Source organism: Cavia porcellus, unplaced genomic scaffold (genome assembly GCF_034190915.1).
Source record: "Cavia porcellus strain 051 isolate PalLab524CR breed Dunkin Hartley unplaced genomic scaffold, mCavPor4.1 scaffold_37, whole genome shotgun sequence".
Taxonomy (NCBI): Eukaryota; Metazoa; Chordata; class Mammalia; order Rodentia; family Caviidae; genus Cavia; species Cavia porcellus.
The window spans coordinates 11,103,357-11,123,326 of NW_026947520.1; the positions used below are offsets into that span (position 1 = coordinate 11,103,357).

Here is a 19,970-nt window from a genome sequence, read left to right on the forward strand (position 1 = left end):
GGAGCATTATAGCTGTGCCCACTACAGTTATGAAACAAACACCAAGGATGGGCAGGTTATTAATAAATATTTTTGTTAATTTTCAGTTGACAGAAGCACAAGACCGAGATACAAGCTCTGTGCAACACGACGAAAAAACGGAAGAACCCTTAGACAGGTATGGCTTAACCAAATGACTTGAGCATCTCTAAAGGAAATCAGCAGCATAATATGAGACATATTGCAGTAATATAAGTACTAAATCTTCATTAGGCCAGAGGAAAATTCTAGCTTTGATAAATTTACCTGAAAGGAGTAATTTTGGGGAGCAGAAATAGTACAGTGAGGAGAGAGCATGTGCTTTCCACGTGGAGCCCTGTGTTCACTCCCAATAATGCAAAATAAAAATCATCAACAAGCACAATGAGAAAAATCTTACCTACCAAATCATCTACTTTTTCTAACTTTTAAAATTGTGAGTAGTCTTTCAAAGGTTATGCATTTTTAACAGATCTGTGCAAATAATTATTTTGAAATCAATGTTTTAGGATTGAATTGGTGTGTTCACACCTGAAAGAAAATGTTCAAAGTCTCGAAATGGAGATTTTGAGCCAGACAAAGAAAAGGAAGAAAACAGCAGGAAAAGTTGAACATGCTCAGAAACACTTGTCAAATGACAGTTTGGTGAGTCCATTTGTTTTTAATTTCTATCGTACTTGAAAGGAGTTCTTATTTCTCTACTAGTACATAGGAATATTTTAGGCACTATGAAAAGTTTCACTGATAAAAACACTTGTTGTAATCATATTGATATCTCCTTACTAGCAGTAGTGACGTCCTCTTAACTTTATGGAAGATAAATGGTTTCATGCAATTCATGACTTTGGCAGTGATATTTTAATACAAAAGATTTTTATAGCCTAAAATCCCTATTTTACACATACCACATTTGTTTATCCATTATCCATTGAAGGATTTGAGAGTTATTGCCACACTTCTTTGGGAATAATGCTGATCTGGACATTGATATATTACTGTGTGTCGGTGTCGCTCCCGGCCGGCAGGAAGGACACACGACAAAGTCTGGCAGTGGACAACCTTTTCTTTTATTTCTCTCCGTACAGCCTGCCCTGGGACCGCTCCCAGCCAAAGCCTCCTCTGGTCCGCTCCCCGCGGCTCCTTCCGGGCTTCGCTCCAAAGCCTCTACCGGTCCGTTCTCCGCGGCTCCTTCCGGGCTTCGCTCCAAAGCCTCTACCGGTCCGCTCTCCACGGCTCCTTCCGGGCTTCGCTCCAAAGCCTCTACCGGTCCGCTCTCCGCGGCTCCTTCCGGGCTTCTACTTCCCCCCAGGGGTGGCACCAGTATATATACGGATACAGTGTCCAATCATGTTAAAGTAAGCAAGGCAAGCTGATTGGCTAACATATTATTGAGCGGGTTGTTTACGCGGTAAGCAGGAAACTAACGTGCTCGATGGGAGGGGTAATCTAACTCAGGCTTTACTCTTTACCACAGGCCGCATGATCGCTATATGCGGCGGCTCGGCAATGTGGTGGCTCCCAACATCTCCCCCTTTTTTATTTTTTATGAATGTGCGCATCGTAGCCCTTCCTGGACTGGGTGCAGAGGCTTATGCCCTATGCGTAGGCCCACCGTAGGTCCTTGGCTTAGACCCTGGTCGGCCGTGCCATGGTCTGCCAAGGCCCTGAGGCCCTCGTCCTTTTTCTAGGGCCAGGCACAAACTGGACGGAACCTGGATGCACACAAGCTTGCACTCATTTCCTCTCCGTAAAGAAATCCCCTCGGAGAGAAATTTAGACCTGGGCAGCATCTAACAGTCCAGCGGCTTACGTGCAGGATGGGGTAGGGCCTGGCTTAGGTTGAGTCGCACCGGGGGAGTACGCTCTTACCCGTCATTGACTCTCCTACCCAGCTATGTCATAATTTTTTAGAGGAGGAGTGTGGGAAGCTCACCGCCCCTAGACTCGGTCATAGGCTAGGCGAGCGAGCCATGCATATGCCTGAGGATCTTTTTGTCCATTTTGGGCTACCGCTATTTCTATTCATCTTGTTGGTTGGTCTGTGATGGATCTCCGGTAGGGCAGGTCTGATCTTCAGTCGAGGGCTTTGTCGCCCGTGTCAGTCTCTCCGGTACCCACAGTGGTTCTCGTCCCAATTCCTGCAGAAAAACACAAACCGCGCCTCGGTTCCAGCTGATTACCGGATCCGGGCCCATCCATTGTCATGCCATAGATAACCGCGCCTTTGGAGGCAGGCCTTGGCTTACTCCCCCTTTTTGTTTTTTATTTTTTATTTTTTATTTTTATCTTTTTCGTTTTTTTTTTTTTTTTTTTGGTACCAGGGATCGAACTGGCGATTGCCTGCTTACAAGGCAGGCGCTTATGCCCCTGAGCTAAATCCCCAGCCCCCATTTCCTCGACCGGCGTTTTTTTTTCAGCCTGCTCGGCAGAGAACTCTGTGTACCAGGCTCGCCAATGAGGGGCCCAGAAGACAGGTTCTCCAGCATGGCAATGGTGTAAGGCGCAGTCGGCCCAAAGGTTGTTTTTAAGTTCTCTAATCTGCTTTATCTCAAAAGGCTCCCATGCATTACGTCCCTGGCCCATAGCTACTTGTACAGGAAATATCCCGTAGGGGCCACTATCTATCCCAGGTGGTGGATGTACCTCATGAGACAAATGTCCCCCCTGCCAAAGCCGCCTGTAAAAATACCGACCCGCCGGTGGCGGAGCATAGGACGGCGGCCGTGATTGGGCGGAAAATGGGGGCCCGTGCATCACTTCCTGTTCTGGCGAAAGGGGAGGGAGCTCCCACGCGGCCGCCTCGAGGCGAGGGATCGCTTCCGGGAACAGCCCCCAAGGTGGGGCGGAAGGCTTCGCCTCCCTCTCGCGCCAGGGGGCGCTCAGGAGCTCTCTACTCCTCCGCAGACCAAGTCGAGCGGAGCGCAATTCGCGGCGCAACGCTGAGAAAGAACCCTGCGACTCCTTATCGAGCGGCCTATCCTCTTGGCATCTAGGCTCCTTGGTCTCATCGTTGTCTAAGCCTTCCTCATTCTCGGAGTCGGACGACTCCGAGGCCTGAGCCCCGTCTTCCTCCTTTATATCTTTGTCTCCTTTGACGGACCCTTCCCGGGAGCTTCTTGACTGTGCCTGTTTAAACGCCTCGTGTACTTTTACAAGTTTTTGAGAGCTCCCCCCGTAACTACCCTCACTCTTTAGGCACGCGTGTATCATTTCCCACAACGGACGAGCAGAGACCGAAGCTCTACCCTCCCGTTCTGCTAGGGAAAGGTCTCTGCCCAACTTTTCCCAGGAGAGTAGGTTTACATGCCCTGTAGGCAGAAACCAGGGAGCAAAGCTGTCAGTTTCTGCAAGGAAATTTTCCAGAGTCTTACGCCCCACCTTGAGGTCCTTGGACTTTAGGAGTCTCCGAAGTACCAACACCAAGGCTGTGTATCTTTACTTGGCATGTTATCTTCTGTTATTTTTACTTCTATGTTTATGTTTTACACTCTTTTATTACCTTAAGTTCTGGTGTTATGTTTCATACTCACCGCGTGAGGCCCAAGAAACCCGCCACTTACGCGTGAGCCTGAGAGGAGTCTACAAACCCTGTAGGTGCGCACCACCCAGGGCCCAGGTTTATCCTCTACTCACCTGTCTTGCAGCTCTGCGTTGGAGCGTTGTCCACTGTCATGTCTCGGGGGTGATCAGTCCCCGTGCGGGCCTCCAAATGTCGGTGTCGCTCCCGGCCGGCAGGAAGGACACACGACAAAGTCTGGCAGTGGACAACCTTTTCTTTTATTTCTCTCCGTACAGCCTGCCCTGGGACCGCTCCCAGCCGAAGCCTCCTCTGGTCCGCTCCCCGCGGCTCCTTCCGGGCTTCGCTCCAAAGCCTCTACCGGTCCGCTCTCCACGGCTCCTTCCGGGCTTCGCTCCAAAGCCTCTACCGGTCCGCTCTCCGCGGCTCCTTCCGGGCTTCTACTTCCCCCCAGGGGTGGCACCAGTATATATACGGATACAGTGTCCAATCATGTTAAAGTAAGCAAGGCAAGCTGATTGGCTAACATATTATTGAGCGGGTTGTTTACGCGGTAAGCAGGAAACTAACGTGCTCGATGGGAGGGGTAATCTAACTCAGGCTTTACTCTTTACCACAGGCCGCATGATCGCTATATGCGGCAGCTCGGCAATGTGGTGGCTCCCAACAACTGTGTGTCACGAGTCTCAGCTAATATGATACAATAACTTTTAAAATTCCAGGAAATTGAATTGCTGAATCTAAGCCTTTGAATATCTGTTGCAATGAAAGCTTTTCCATGATATTTTGTAATTTATATGGTCACCAAGAATGGATAGAAGGGCACTACACAAGCATTTTCCCCAGAGACACTGTATTTCTCTTTGACTGTAAGCAAGGAAAAAGATGCCAGTAACAAAGTAGAAATGGATATTTGTCTTACTGAGGAACTAGTGGTCCTAGCATTGCAGTTTCATGATTTTTCCCCATTGATTAGTGTTTATCAGCCATTTAAACTTGTCCAGTCTAAGAGTAACGCATAAGACTGGGTGACAGTTTGTTGATGTGTAATGAAAACCATGTACCTCTTGACCAGGCAGAGCAGATTCTCCTGTGGCCCGTGTTCTCCTGTGTGGGAATTAGGACCACAAGGACACATTGTGTGCATGGAAGTGGAGATGTGAGGTGGCTCCTTCCACTGACTGATTTGTTAAAGTCACAGCAATTTGATCCATCGAGCTCCGTTACACAGATGCTTGTTGCTATGTCTCCTGCCTACCTGTCCCCCAAACTCTCATGGAGCTATAGATGGGTGTTTTTCATAGGTGACTAGATCTGTAGAATATGATGTTGGGATTCAGGATATGTGATTACCAAGTTGGTCCACCGGTTGGTTTGGCATAGTTCTGGGATCAAGGATGTGATGTTAAGATTAACGGTATGAGTGCTACCTGCCCTAAAGGTGAGTACCTGGATAAGATGTAGGGACAGAAAAAAGCTTGATGCTGCTGCTGCTGCTGCTGCTCCTGCTTGTCTTCTGGTCCATGATGCCCCTCTGCAATGCCTCCCTGTTCTGGAGCCAGCCTACTATGAACTGAAACCTCTATAAACTGTGAGTTCCGAACCTTTCCTCTCTTAACTTGTGAGTCTGGTTATTTTGTCTCAACAACAAGAAAAGACTTGTTATAAGGGAGCTACAGAATTCTGCCTAGTGTTTTCTATGATGAAATGTGGAGAAACAATTTTTTCTAGAATTCAAATAAATTAGTCCTGTTGTTGTACTATACTTTTCATACACATAACATGCTGACATGTTGATAAGGTGTCATTTGTGAATTAAAATGCCAGGGGCCATCATCTTACTTTAAGTGTCATATACAAAGGTATTGAGATGTTGAAAAATTGGTAGTGGTACCATATACAACTGGAAAATATTCAAAAAAGACAATGTGGTCCATTGGAAAGCAACATTAAAAAAGAAAAACAAGGTGAATTATGATGGGTGCCATTCTAACAGTGAGGCCTCCAGCCCTAGATTAGAAGATTGCAAAATTCAGATTGAAACCCATGTGAGTCACTTTGCCATGTGTAGGACTCAGTGCAGAAGGAATCCATACCAAATAATGGCTGATGAGGTTTTGTTCTGGGAGAAGTAAACTAAAAGGAAGAAGGGAAAGTGTAAATGACCCCTGTGCCGAGACATTTTGTGTACCCCAGGCTGGCCTTGAATTTCCTGTGCCTCTCCAAGGTGGTCTCATGGTTACAGTAACCCTGTTGACTCAGCCTTCTGAGTGACAGAATCACAGCTGTGTGATACGAAGCCCAGCTTCTGATTTAAATTTTGAGAGATCTTCTGACTAAATTATCAAGACTGCACTTGACCTGAGGAAACTTTTACCTCAGCTTTCCTGCAATATTAAACTTTATCAAAACAGAAAACACAATACCTAAGAGGAAAGATTTTATAGAGCTCCCACTGCTGGTGACTGGTGGAGTTGGAACTCTGGCCCAGGCATGCTGGTGTCTGTCTAGATACTGTTTCTCCAACAGTTCCTGGAGACATCTAGATGTTACTGCAGTGTCATTTCTGTATTATTATCATTGGCATTGCTCTTAGTCATATAAGCATTATTCATATCATAGTTGATAAATAGTACTTGGAATCCATAAAGTAGGATGTAATGCGTGGAATGTAAAAATACAACTAAAAGGACAGCACAAGTAAAGGGACTTCCTCTTTCTCTCCATTTTACCAAAACTTTCACTTTTATAGTTTCCTGCAAAAGAGTTGTCTCCCCCAGTTGCCCAGGCTGGTCTCAAGCATCAGCTTACCAAGCAGCCAGGAATGCAGGTCCATAGCACTGTGCTAACCTTCTAGTTTTGTCAGTTTGAGGACCTGCTAACAGGTCTAAAATCAGGAATATAATATGTTTCAGACCTAGAGCTGGGGTCGGTAACTTAAGTAGTGGGGAGAGGGTGTTATTTTGTAAGGTGTGGGCTATTGGATCCCTGCGTCAGCAGTTCAGCTAACGGTGTAGACACAGCACAGAGGTAACTATAAACCATACGGAGGTGGAGCATTATAGCTGTGCCCACTACAGTTATGAAACAAACACCAGGGATGGGCAGGTTATTAATAAACATTTTTGTTAATTTTCAGTTGACAGAAGCACAAGACCGAGGTAAAAGCTCTGTGCAACACGACAAAAAAACGGAAGAACCCTTAGACAGGTATGGCTTAACCAAATGACTTGAGCATCTCTAAAGGAAATCAGCAGCATAATATGAGACATATTGCAGTTATATAAGTACTAAATCTTCATTAGGCCAGGGGAAAATTCTAGCTTTGATAAATGTACCTGAAAGGAGTAATTTAGGGGAGCAGAAATAGTACAGTGAGGAGAGAGCATGTGCTTTCCACGTGGAGCCCTGTGTTCACTCCCAATAATGCCAAAGAAAAAGTGTCAACAAGCACAATGAGAAAAATCTTACCTACCAAATCATCTACTTTTTCTAACTTTTAAAGTTGTGTGGAGTCTTTCAAAGATTATGTGACTTTTTAAGCAGATCTGTGCAAACACTCACATTGGAGAATTTGCGCCTGAAAAAGGAAAATCAAAAGCTAAGGGGTAAACTTGAACGAGCTCAGAAACACTTGTTGAGCAATAGATTGGTAAGTGCAATTCTTTTTAATTTCTATTGTTCTAGAAAGCAGTTCCTCCTCTGCTAGTATGTAGGAATATTTTAGGCACTATGAAAATCTTACTGATAAAAACGCTTGTTGTAATCGTATTGATACCTCCTCCTTACTAGCAGTAGTGAAGTCCTCTTAACTTTATGGAAGATAAATGGTTTCATGCATTTCATGACTTTGGCAGTGATATTTTAATACAAAAGATTTTTATAGCCTAAAATCCCTATTTTACACATACCACATTTGTTTATCCATTATCCATTGAAGGATTTGAGAGTTATCCCCACACTTCTTTGGGAATAATGCTGATCTGGACATTGATATATTACTGTGTGTCATGAGTCTCAGCTAATATGATGCAATAACTTTTAAAATTCCAGGAAATTCAATTGCTGAATCTAAGATTTTGAATATCTTTTTGTAATGAAAGCTTTTCCATGATATTTTGTAATTTATATTGTCACCAAGAATGGATACTAGGGCGCTACACAAACATTTTCCCCAGAGACACTGTATTTCTCTTTGACTGTAAGCAAGGAAAAAGATGCCAGTAACAAAGTAGAAATGGATATTTGTCTTACTGAGGAACTAGTGGTCCTAGCATTGCAGTTTCATGATTTTTCCCCATTGATTAGTGTTTATCAGCCATTTAAACTTGTCCAGTCTAAGAGTAACGCATAAGACCGGGTGACAGTTTGTTGATGTGTAATGAAAACCATGTACCTCTTGACCAGGCAGAGCAGATTCTTCTGTGGCCCGTGTTCTCCTGTGTGGGAATTAGGACCACAAGGACACATTGTGTGCATGGAAGTGGAGATGTGAGGTGGCTCCTTCCATTGACTGATTTCTTAAAGTCACAGCAATTTGATCCATCGAGCTCCATTACACAGATGCTCGCTGCTATGTCTCCTGCCTACCTGTCCCCCAAACCCTCATGGAGTATAGATGAGGTTTTTTCATAGGTAGCTAGATCTCTAGAATATGATGTTGGGATTCTGGATATGTGATTACCATGTTGGTCCACCGGTTGGTTTGGCATAGTTCTGGGATCAAGGGTGTGATGTTAAGATTAAGGGTGTGAGTGCTACCTGCCCTAAAGGTGAGTACCTGGATAAGATGTAGGGACAGAAAAAAGCTTGATGCTGCTGCTGCTGCTGCTGCTGCTGCTGCTGCTGCTGCTGCTGCTGCTGCTGCTGCTGCTGCTGCTGCTGCTGCTCGTGCTTGTCTTCTGGTCCATGATGCCCCTCTGCAATGCCTCCCTGTTCTGGAGCCAGCCTACTATGAACTGAAACCTCCCTAAACTGTGAGTTCTGAACCTTTCCTCTCTTAACTTGTGGGTCTGGTTATTTTGTCTCAACAACAAGAAAAGACTTGTTATAAGGGAGCTACACAATTCTGGCTAGTGTTTTCTCTGATGAAATATAGAGAAATAATTTTTTCTAGAATTCAAATAAATTAGTCCTGTTGTTGTACTATACTTTTCATACACATAACATGCTGACATGTTGATAAGGTGTCATTTGTGAATTAAAATGCCAGGGGCCATCATCTTACTTTAAGTGTCATATACAAAGGTATTGAGATGTTGAAAAATTGGTAGTGGTACCATATAACTGGAAAATATTTAAAAAAGCAATGTGAACCCATAGGAAAGCAACAGTATAAAAGAAATACAGGGTGACTTATGCTGGGTGGCATTCTAACAGTGAGGCCATCAGCCCCATGTTAGAAGATCACAAAATTCAGATTGAAACCCATGTGACTCACTATGCAATGTGTAGGACTCAGTGCAGAAGGAATCCATACTAAATAATGGATGATGAAGTTTTGTCTTGGGAGAAGTAAACTAAAAGGAAGAAGGGAAAGTGTAAATGACCCCTGTCTAGAGGCTGCATCTGGAAATGGGGATTAGGTTATCAGACTCAAAGGCTTGGATTTAGGATCTGAGGGAATCTGAACTGTAGTGGACATAAGACTTAAGCAACTGCCTTTAGGAGCACAGTGGAGCTCGGAGTGGAGAGAAGTGGAGAGAAGTCACTGTGAGCAGAAGCTCTGAGCAGTGGGCAGGATGAGAACTCCGGAAACAAGTGTCTTCGGTGACTTTCACATTACTTTATTGGAAATACAGGATGAAAATCAGATTTTAATGTCCTCCAGTGATGAAAAATTAGATTTGCACATGAGACTATGTATCAGAAATGTAAGAGTCCTTTGGAGGGCAAGAAACAAGATGATAGAAAAGCCATAAGAACCATGTAGAAGTGAGGCTTCTTCGCATTACAAAAAAGAGAAACTGAAAAGAAAATTGTTTAATAGCAGAAAAAATAATTCTGGGCTGGGCACATAGCTCAGTGGCACAGTGCCTGTCTAGCCAGCAAGGGATTCAGGTTTTGGTTCCTGGGTACAAAACAAAATTCCTGAGAGGATGCTTAGAGAGAATAAATATCTATCTCATTCCAAAGTCGAGTGAGGTTCAAAACTGGGATGAAATCGAGGTTTCCAGAATTTGTCTTGATAAAATATGTTTTAAATAACCCTGGAATATGTTGAGCTATTGAGGGAAAGACCTCTAGAATATCTTTAGAAAGTGAAATGGAAATACAGTCCTTTTCATATATTTTTCATCAATGCTTATGTGTAAAACTTTCTTTTTAAACAAAGTTTGGCAGCACACACTTCAGAAACCGTCATGATGAAAACAAAATGATGAAAGCACAAGTTAACTTGAGCTGTGTTCAGAGAAGCTGCTGTTTTCAAGTCTGTTCTTACTGGCGTCCGTTTTATACTTTGCGTTTGCACATTCATGAGCACATGTGAAGTAATATTGTTAAGGAATGAATCTTTAGAGTTTTAGAAATTAATTATAAATTCATTTTCAAAGTCTGAAGATGAGAAAGAACAGTTCTTCAAATTCACTGAGCTGTTCAAAAGTGCAATGTCTGAGGTGGACCAATTAAAGAAGGAAAAGCACGACCTGGAATGTGCTTTGGATGAAATACAAAAGAAAAATCGTGAACCTGAATCAGAACTAGCAGGGTAAGATTTTCATAATGTCAAACCTTACCAACCAGTCATGAATGGTTTCACTGACTTTACTAAACTAATTGTGAATCTATTATTTGCATTTTAATTAATACACAAATTATTATATTTTAAAATTTACCTTAGTGACCCACAGCATAATCTGTTTTGTGAATGCCATATGTTATTTACTCTGGTGGTTTCAAACACATGACAGTGCTTGGAAATAATATGAAGTTCCCTCTTTTTATCTACTTGAATTTTTATTTGAGGGTTTTTTTTCTCTGTTACCTTCTTTTGGTAATATCCTTCCAGCTAGCATTAAAATATATTTTTGTGTTTAACAGCCTATGTCATTCTTTAATAACACTAATATTAATCTTGATTTGTCTCATATTTTCTGTGTACCTCTTTCTCCGTTAGCTATAAAATCTGTCAACAACTACATTTGTCATCCATGAGTAATCCCATGTGTGCATGCAGTATATGTGTTACTAAGCTTCTGTCCACTTATCGTGTGTGTGCCTTCATTCAAGATTATATATTATACAAATAAATATGTGTGTGTATGTGTGTGTGTGTGTGTGTGTGTGTGTGTGTGTGTAAATACTATACAATCGCCCCTTGATGTATTCACAGTATTGGTCCCAGGACCTCTTTAGATATCAAACTCCTTGGATACTCATGTCTCTTTTACATAATTGCATAGCATTTGCATATACTCTACTGAATCCTCCTATGTTTTAAGTCATTGATAGATTATTAACACTTAATAGAAGGTAAATGTTATGTGAGTCCTTGCTGCGTCATTCAAGGAGTAATGACAAAAAAATTAGTATGTGTTGAGTACAGATGCAGTTCTTTTCCTGAGTATTTTCAGTCTACTGTTGATTGAATCCCTGAAAACAGAACCTGCAGGATAGAAAGGGGTGATTGTAAAGTCTCTTGCACACAAAAATATGTATGCCTTGCGGATGCAAATGATTCTACAAGGAAAAAGAATAAAATGGTTTAAAAATGAAAAGTGTTTTCCAGTGTCTTGAAGCCCCCATGATGGCTGGTTACCATTGGTTAATGGAGAGCTTGAGGTTGTTATGATTCAAGCCAATATTTGCATCTCCTTAACTGTTTGTCTTTCCAATTTTGTACCTCCTGCATTTTGTCAGCATGGTAGTACCAAAGACTGAAATTTGTTCCTAAAACACACTTTCAGACTACCTATTATTCCTCTGTTGATTTCCTTTCTCCTAAACTGCTTTTTTTCCTCTTCAACTCAGATTTCAAAGATGATGTTTCTTGTCTTTTTCTGTTTCCAATAATCTCAATATTTTCTTTTCTTCTCTTTGCTTTGCTTTACTTTTGTTCTTTGTTTGAGACTGAACCTATATATTTGCACATGCTGGACACATACTCTACCATTGAGCTGCACCTCCAGCCCACCTTCAGAGTTTTGTGTGCTCTTTCTTTTCTTGTTCACCATGGTTAACAGATACCTAATTATGTTTTTAAAATCTTTAACATTCAAATACATGTAAGTATATTTTTCTTCATTTTGGTTTCTGATCTCTGGGCTTTAGCTAAGATGAATAAGTTAGTGTATTATGTTAACACACCAAAGAGGATAGTAATTATATGAATCTTGTGCATGGTTACAGTATTAGCTCTTTACTGTCACATATACAGCATAAACTTTTACTGCATATTATTTATCTAAGATTATATTTCTGTCAATGCTTTCAAATACTGTTAGGTTGAAACAAATGAAAGAATTGTTTTCATGTTAGAATATAATATCTGTTTCAAGAGGTAAAACTTCAAATTTCACTCTGTACATTCTTGCAGATGTAAGAAACTTGTTAAAATAAAAGAAACAAAGTTAGATGAGCACAGAAGTGGAGACTTTTGTTTCCATGGAGATACAAATTCCAGTGCACTTGAATATTCCAAATACCAGGCTAATCTACAAGCTAATTTCTTAGTAGTTTTGGGAACAATAACTACTTAGTTTGGGGAACTATACATCATTGTATTTTAATCAGTGAGGGGAAGGATATTTTTTACTTTTATTTGATAAAATCACTCCTTTTCAATTCAAAGGGTATCTTGTTGTTTTAAGCCCTGGCTAATGATACAAAGCCAACATATAGACCATCACATAACCTCAAATCACGTGTATGAAATGAATTTTGGGATGTTGCTTGCATCTTTATTAAAATACTGTTTACGTAGGTTGAAATTCAGTCATTTAAAATGTGCAATTTGGTTACATTCAGTATATTCAGAGTCATCACCCCAATTTCAGGAAATTCTTTCATTCTAAAGAAAATTCAGACCTTTCAACCATTGCCTACCTCTTTCCTGGCTCACTGTTAAAGAACCAGTGATATACTTTGTAGATTGTGTTCTTCTGGACATTTTGTATCAAAATACTCAATATGTGTCCTGTCTTCTTTTGGGACTGCCTTCTTTCACTTAGCAGGTTCTCAAGATTCATTCATGTTGTAGTTCTGTACTTTATTTCCTCTTCTAAGTAATGTCCTCTTGTGTGTATTTTTAATTCATCAAGCAGTTGATGGACTTGCAGTAGTTTCCATTTCAACAGTTATTCATACTGCTGTGCAAATACATGTACAGCATTTTGTGTGTGCCTGCTTTCATTTCTCTTGGCTTCTGTGTGGAGTCATGTGGTAACTCTCTGTGCTTAACCTTTGGAGAAACTAGCAGTGCCGGTCCATTTTCCAAACTTATTGCACCATTTCACCTTCTTCCAGCATTGTATGAGAGTTACAGCATCTCTGTATCCTTGCCAAGAGTTTTTATTCTTTTTGGTTGAAAGGTTCCATGCAAATGAAGTGAAATCTGATTGTGACTTTCCCTTGCATTTGCATTTTACTTTTATAATGCAACTTCCCTATTGGTGAGTAAGGGTGTGGTGTTGGGCATATGTGTTTTCACAAGCCAATTGACATTTGTGTATCTTCATTGGACAAATGTATACTTAAGTTCATCCTGCATTTTCAGTTTGAGTTACCTTTTTCCTTTTCCTTTTTTTTGAGACAGGGTCTTACTGTGTAGCTCAGGCTTTCCTTGAACTCCTGAAAACATCTGGCCTCAGCCTTTGGAGGGATTCCAGGTGTATGCCACCATGCTCAGCTTTGGGTTATCTTTTCTGCTTTTTAATTGTGAGTCCTTTATATATCCAAAACATAAATCCTTTATCAGATACATGATTGTCAGATATTTTCTGTCACACTGTGGCTTACTGCTTCACTTTCTAGTCCTGTTGGATCCTGTAAGTGTCAGTTGTTGTGGTAGGACTACTTTGTCTTTACTCCTATGGAGATATTTTTCTTCCTGTAGGACACTGGCCAGTTCATGTCTTGCTGACTCCATGACATGAAGGGAAGTCAGGCTGACAAAGCAGAGCCCATTGCTGTCCTTTTCTCCATGCAAACTTTTCATCTTCCATCCAGAGCATCCTTCGTATCTCCCATTCCTCCATCTTGGCAGAGCATCTGCTAACTCAGAATGCTATTCACTGCATGTTTCATTAAGTCTTTGTGATTCAGTTATGTCTAGATTGTTATCAACTAGGAGGGGGGAAATGGAGCTAGAAGGGGATAGCCTTTTTCTTTAGAAATTGAGCCAACTGTCACCTTACAGTTCACAGTCCCATCCTATTTTGCCCTGGTATTGGCTGATGTGTATCACACTGATTTTATGGGGGCACAGATTCTACATGCATACACATATCTCCTTTCCCATAAGCTGTTACATGATTTAGATTGTGAATAGCAGCCATGAGAAACTTCCTGTCCTATTAAAGGATATCAAATTCAATGCAAGATAGGAATTCATGAGTTGCCTCAAAAATACTTGATATTATCTAGTACACAAACTGCTATTTCTGTCCTGTTTCAGGCAAATACAGCTCAAGAGACCTGCTGTATTTATCCTAGCCTGGTCCTTGCCCACATAATTTCTCTCAGAAACAACTGTCTACACTTGAGAATGCAAAACTGAGTTCTAGACACAAGTCATAAGGCTCCAACCACAGGATTTTTCATTTCCATCTAAACCATCCTTCTCAGAGTCCACATTATCAATTATACTCACCATGTACCTATCCTCATCTATAGTCCAAGTTAATATTTTAGCTTGTATTAAACCTGGATCTGAGAAACTGAAAGCTGACAAGTTTGAAAAGCATCTCATCTGTTTGCCAAAATGGAGCCCATTCTCCTCCATTTTTTCCAGACCAGCTATACATTTAAAGTAGTTACTTTCTGGTTCTGGGAATGATGTGTTCCCTTTTGCAGAAGTGGAGAAGTTACAGGGTTAGCCAGACTTGGCTTTGTAGGGTGATTATCCAACAGCTCCTAAGCCCAGTTTCTCTAAAGAGGTCTGCGTGTGTATTGCAAAACAATGTCAATACATGTGCCTATGTCTCATCCATAGCAATGAGACAGTAATATCAGCACCTCCCTTTTGTACTTGTGTCTGCCCTTGTGCTTTGTCATTAACCTTGGATCTACCCTCTTTCAGCCAGATACTGGGGGTTAGAGAAGGCAGATCAAAGCAATTTCAGAAATGTCAATGTAAGCTCAAGTCTCAGAATCATGCTAAAGAAATGAGGATTTTAACTACATTATCATATTTAAGATATGAAAAGTTAATGCTTGAGAGGGAATTAGTGAATCTTCACTTGTTCACAGGGTGGTTACAACATGTCAGGTGTAACCATGAACTTGGTTTTATACTGGAATGCTATGGTTTAAAGAAATGTGCCTGCTTATTAAGTGGACAGAGTGCAATGTGATGCTTATTGTCAGTTTGTGTAAATAACATCCATGTAAATTGACTCAGCATAATTCTGGGTGTGGAAGGTTTAACATAGGGAGGAGCACCACAAGGATTTTATAAAAAAGGAAATGAAGCTAAGGATTGGTGTGTTTTCCATCTGGGGAGTTCCAGTCTTTTTCATATTGGATATCATATCTCCTGGCATTCAGTGCACTCCTCAGCCTCCAGCATTGACCTATCAGTCTCCTGACATGGACTCACATGGGGCAGTACATTGAGCTGTGTCTGTTTGGCTGGATCTTTCAGATCCCCAATATGCAGACAGCCCTTTTATATTCTCCCACACTTGGCTCTGGGCAGGCATTGGAAGTCAACCTTGTAAGTTTTATAGATTTGTTTACCTCATAGTACATTTCTTTCTCTAGGAAATACTGACAGCTACAAGGAGATAGGATCATCTCCCCAACCATAGGGGAAACAAGAGAGAGAACTGAGCAGATAAGCAGATGCTGTATTTCCCCCTGCAGCCTGGTGAATTGAGACTCAGATACCTCTGTCACAAAGGGAACATTTCCAATGCCTCTGGCTTCTGTTCAGCAGCATGCACATCAAATGCAGCATCTCTACCTAAAGCACTGTGAAAAGCCATTAAAATTCTCCCTGGACTGGCAGTGAGTCTCCTTGCTTATGATCTGTGTTCCACATTCTGCGCTGAGAACTCTTATTACTGGACTTCTATCCTGGCTTCCAGCCTTCTGTGTTTTCCTGTCACTCCCTCACCTGTACCTACTGCTTTCTGCCAAATAGGGTGATCAGGGACATCTCTGAGATGCTGTCCCAGGACTTTGGTCTGGATCTTACTGCTGAACAAGCTTACTCTCCTGACTCTGGGAAGCTGTGTCAGAGAGGACCATCATAATTGAGCTTGAGATCCGTGTTCTCTACTATGCACTGATCTGGCCTCTTTCCCTCCAGCAGGTCCAAGAATGGTTACAGGAGAAGTTTGAGCAGGTCAGGGATTAGCTAAGGATTCAGGGAGCCATGCATGGCTCAGGAGGCCCCCAAACCCTTTCCTGCAGTGGGTATCACTAGCTATCTGTGCCCTCCCAGGAACCACATTAAGGAGCTCACCTCCAAGTGTGTTAGGTTCATATAACACATTAAACTGTCATTAGGTCTTTTGCCTTACTAGACTCCCTAGAGCCCAGAGTAGCCATTCATGGCAATTTGAAACACAAAGTGGTGGGGCTACCACAGATGTCCTTGGGTCTCACATTCCAGGTGTATGCTAGAAATGCCTGGATAACTGTGCCAAAGGCCATACTTAAACATTAGTCATGGTCTCCTGTCCCATCTTCCTGGGATTCAGACAAACATACGGAGCAAGAATCTCTAGACTTACACAGGGTGCAGGTCCATAAGTCATGTGGGAGGTGTTTGCCAAGACTGTCTCATTCACCAAGTTTAGATGTCAATAACTGAGTAGCCAAGCCAGAACCACTGGCAAGATGGCTAACCAGTATCTGACTGACACTGTGTGGAGCCTGAGATAAATGAGAAAATTCCTATTCGAGTAGCCAGAGGTACACACAGCATGAGTGCCAGCTCTTGGCCCTGGCTCCAGACTTCATAGTGGAGCATTTCTATGAGTCACCTTCCACATATAACCATATGTCAGGCCATTCCTATACCCAGTAGAGGTGAGCCCCTTTTTCCTACTTCTTAAAAATATAACAGGAGGCATGAGTAAAACTCCACAGGAAAGAAATTGGGAATCCCCATGAGAGTAACCAGAAGGCAGATGGACCATAGCCCTCCTAATGTATGAACAGGAAACTAGGCCATATTTTACAGAGCCGTATCACTGTGCCTACACACTAGAAATCCATGCAGTGATGGTTAAAACCCTGGGGACTGGACACAAATGCCCCATTTCACCCTGATGCTGCAAGACTGAATAGATGACTTCACCTTTATCCAGGTGAAGATAGGTAAAAGCCACACCACTGCGTTGTGTCAGGTCTAGAAGGGCAACATTAGGGGTAGCCATGAGTAAGTTTTCTTAATCAGAATGAGTCTGTCACCAAAGCTAGTGTGCCACCACCAGCAAAATGACAACCAAGGAGAATGAGCTTTCTGCAGACAGACTGCCTCTGGTGCTATGACTTCTTCTGTGTCACCTGTTACCACCTTCAGCTTCATGTTTCCCAAGGATTTCTTAGGTCCCAACCAAGTCTAGGTGTGTTCAGAAGCTAAAAATCATGCAGAGGTTGCAATTTAGTCAGTCACCAAACAGTATCTTCTTTTTATAGACACCGACCACGCACAACTTATGAGGAACAACAGGGAAAGTCATGGGTTCTAAGTAGTATTATGCTCCAAAGTCACAGTCACTATACGTCACGCTCCCAATGTGTGAGCCTGATGGGACACACTGAAGCCTGAGAAATCATTGCTAGGGAGGCCTGACTCCAGAAGGCTACACCTTGGTCAGACCACAGTCTCCTCAACCTGCCTCCTCTCATTTTCACAGGCATTGATCCCTAACACACTTAAGATCTTATCACCTATCACAAAGCTTGACCTTGTTATTGAGCATCTCACAGAGGATCAAGTGTTCCAGCAGCATGGAGAGGCTTCCTATGCAAGCCCCTCATTGCAACAGGTTTACCTGACTGTCACCTGTGCAGAGAATAAGTATGCAGTTCACTGTTAGCTCCTGCAGGTCCTACACAAAAGTCATGGAGACCCAGAATGTGGGTGCTGATCAGAGGCCCAGGCTCATTTCCAATAGCCTCTCAGGAGCCACCACCAAAGAGGAATCTGTCCCTTCTGATGTGGTATGGGACCTGGCACACATAAAATGGTAACCCAACTCTGACTGGCCATAGCTACATAGTCTTAGGTTTAGAAGACAGATGCCTTTGTCAAGAAACCCTAAAAGCTATCAAAAGAAATACTCTGCAGGGTTATTTCCCTTTATCCAGCTTCTATGGAGAGTAGTATTTTAATACATTTATTTCTACAACTGCTTTGCTTTCTTTGGGTAAATCCTACTCCACAGGATTTCATGCTGTCAAAGGTTGAGGCATATTTAGATATATGTGCATACTCAGTTCTAAATTGGCTCATATTTGACTTCCTTAGAAATCATGTGGGTTTCCACACTGATTAATGAGTACATTCATGAATACTCAAAAAGAACTGGGAAATGGTGCCCTGTGGCCTCAATATACACCTCAGAGCTGTCACTTCTCCTGAGCTTGGTTCCCTCAACATTAGTAAAATTTGTTTGAAGGATGAAAGGATTTCTTCTGCATAGTTGAGCAGCTCATATGATCTACTGATGACTTCATTGTTGAGTCTCACAAAGTGAGGGCATTAGGTGGTTTGTCTCATGGAGGTTCTAGTGCACCTGTGTCCATAGGACTGTGATGTGTCCATCCAACTGCCTCATGAAAGAGGACTCTTTTCAGATTAGAATGCTATGAGGGAAAGGTCACTAAGCAGGCCGCATGTTCTTGAAAGTCAAGCTAAAGAAACTGAGTCTATTGCCAGCCCAAATGTTTACTGTATAACCCAGTACAGAAAATCCAGGCCTTTTTATTAAGATTTGACTCAGTTCAATACAATAACTCTTTATGGAGCAGATGGACATTAAAATCTGACTCACAAAGACATAGAATGGCATCTGCATAGGGCAGATTTTAACACAATCAGCACCCTGGCTGATGTCCCAGCACTGGTTCCTTTGTGAAACATCTTCTCTTTGCATTCTCTTGTCTCTATCTTGGAGTCACAAATCAAATAAAAACGTGGAACATGAGAGAATTGGAAATCTTTCAATGACCCACAACTTTTTTAGTTGTCTATTTTCCCTCACTTCTAGTCAACTCTGAACCACTTGCAAATAGAGATGAAGAGCTCAAACTTTAAACTTCTCTAACACATTGACTTCTGCAGTGATACTCCTGAGATACAGTTTTGAAAATTTGTGTATCTACAATAGTCCAAAGTGACTGAGAGCATTCATCACTGGAAAGTGATCAGAGGTTCTTTCTAAGCTACACTCATTTCAGCATTTTGGCTATGCCATGTCAGACACCTCAATGCCACTGTTTTAAATGCTGACCACTCTGGTTTCTGCAGTGGTTGAAGCAGTAGATCCACAGTCTCTGCTGTTAGAGTTTAATATGCAGAATGCTGGTTCCTAGCTTCTTGATGTCCTTTAAGTAATGGGTCATGCCAGCCAAGAGTCAAAAACAGTGAAGAGAATGTGGAGGTTAAGGAAGCCATGTGCCACTCCCGATTCTTCCATGTATGCAATGTGATATTTGTCTGGATACTAACGCTGGAGCTATGATTCTGCTACAGTCCACAGGCTTCTTCCATATTAGCATATTCCAATGGAAGTAACAACTTAGAAGGATCTCAGATGAATCCAGAGCACCTCATGCATCAGGTCATAATGGAAGAGTTATTACTTCTAAGATTCCCCAGGCTTTATAATGAGAATGTGAATGGATGGATTTGGCAGTGGCTCCAGGATGCCATTAAGTGAACTACACATGTGTACAGTTTTTTCATCTCAGCAATAGTAAAGTGAGTCAGTCTAAATTCATCCTGTCTAGCAAAATCCCATTGCAACCCACCATGGGAAGAAGCAGTACCAGCATGGAGCCAAGATTTACTTGGGCCTGAGGAAGTTTGTCCTGAAGAGTACAGATGTGCAGCCTGATGACATCATCTACTCAGCTTCATCAAGTACTGGGTAAAGGGACACAGTGGATAGGAACTCAATAGTTTTGTCATCAATTTAGACTTTAAATTCATTGCACCATTGACACAGACTGCAGCTCCAGAGGTTCTTTTTCTGAGACCCATCAATTTACTGAGTTGGGCTGAACCTATTTAGTATACTGAATGTTGCTTCTGCTC

At 42.1% G+C, this 19,970-nt stretch overlaps 1 protein-coding gene and 1 long non-coding RNA gene across 2 annotated transcripts in view; both read left to right on the forward strand.

Annotated features, from left to right (window-relative positions):
- The window catches only part of LOC106026634 (uncharacterized), an 86,192-nt gene extending 66,222 nt beyond the window's left edge, over positions 1-19,970 (forward strand). Inside the window, exons 18-25 of the mRNA XM_063243316.1 lie at positions 87-157; positions 528-663; positions 1,104-1,373; positions 3,814-4,035; positions 6,675-6,745; positions 7,082-7,187; positions 10,090-10,244; positions 19,407-19,970. Of these exons, the coding sequence (XP_063099386.1) occupies positions 87-157; positions 528-663; positions 1,104-1,373; positions 3,814-4,035; positions 6,675-6,745; positions 7,082-7,187; positions 10,090-10,244; positions 19,407-19,593 (1,218 nt within the window). The 3' untranslated portion in view covers positions 19,594-19,970. The remainder of the gene's footprint in view (positions 1-86; positions 158-527; positions 664-1,103; positions 1,374-3,813; positions 4,036-6,674; positions 6,746-7,081; positions 7,188-10,089; positions 10,245-19,406) is intronic.
- Positions 10,254-18,870, forward strand: LOC134474749 (uncharacterized). The gene is made up of 2 exons (XR_010045602.1): positions 10,254-13,411; positions 15,458-18,870. It is a non-coding gene; the product is annotated as an uncharacterized LOC134474749 (long non-coding RNA).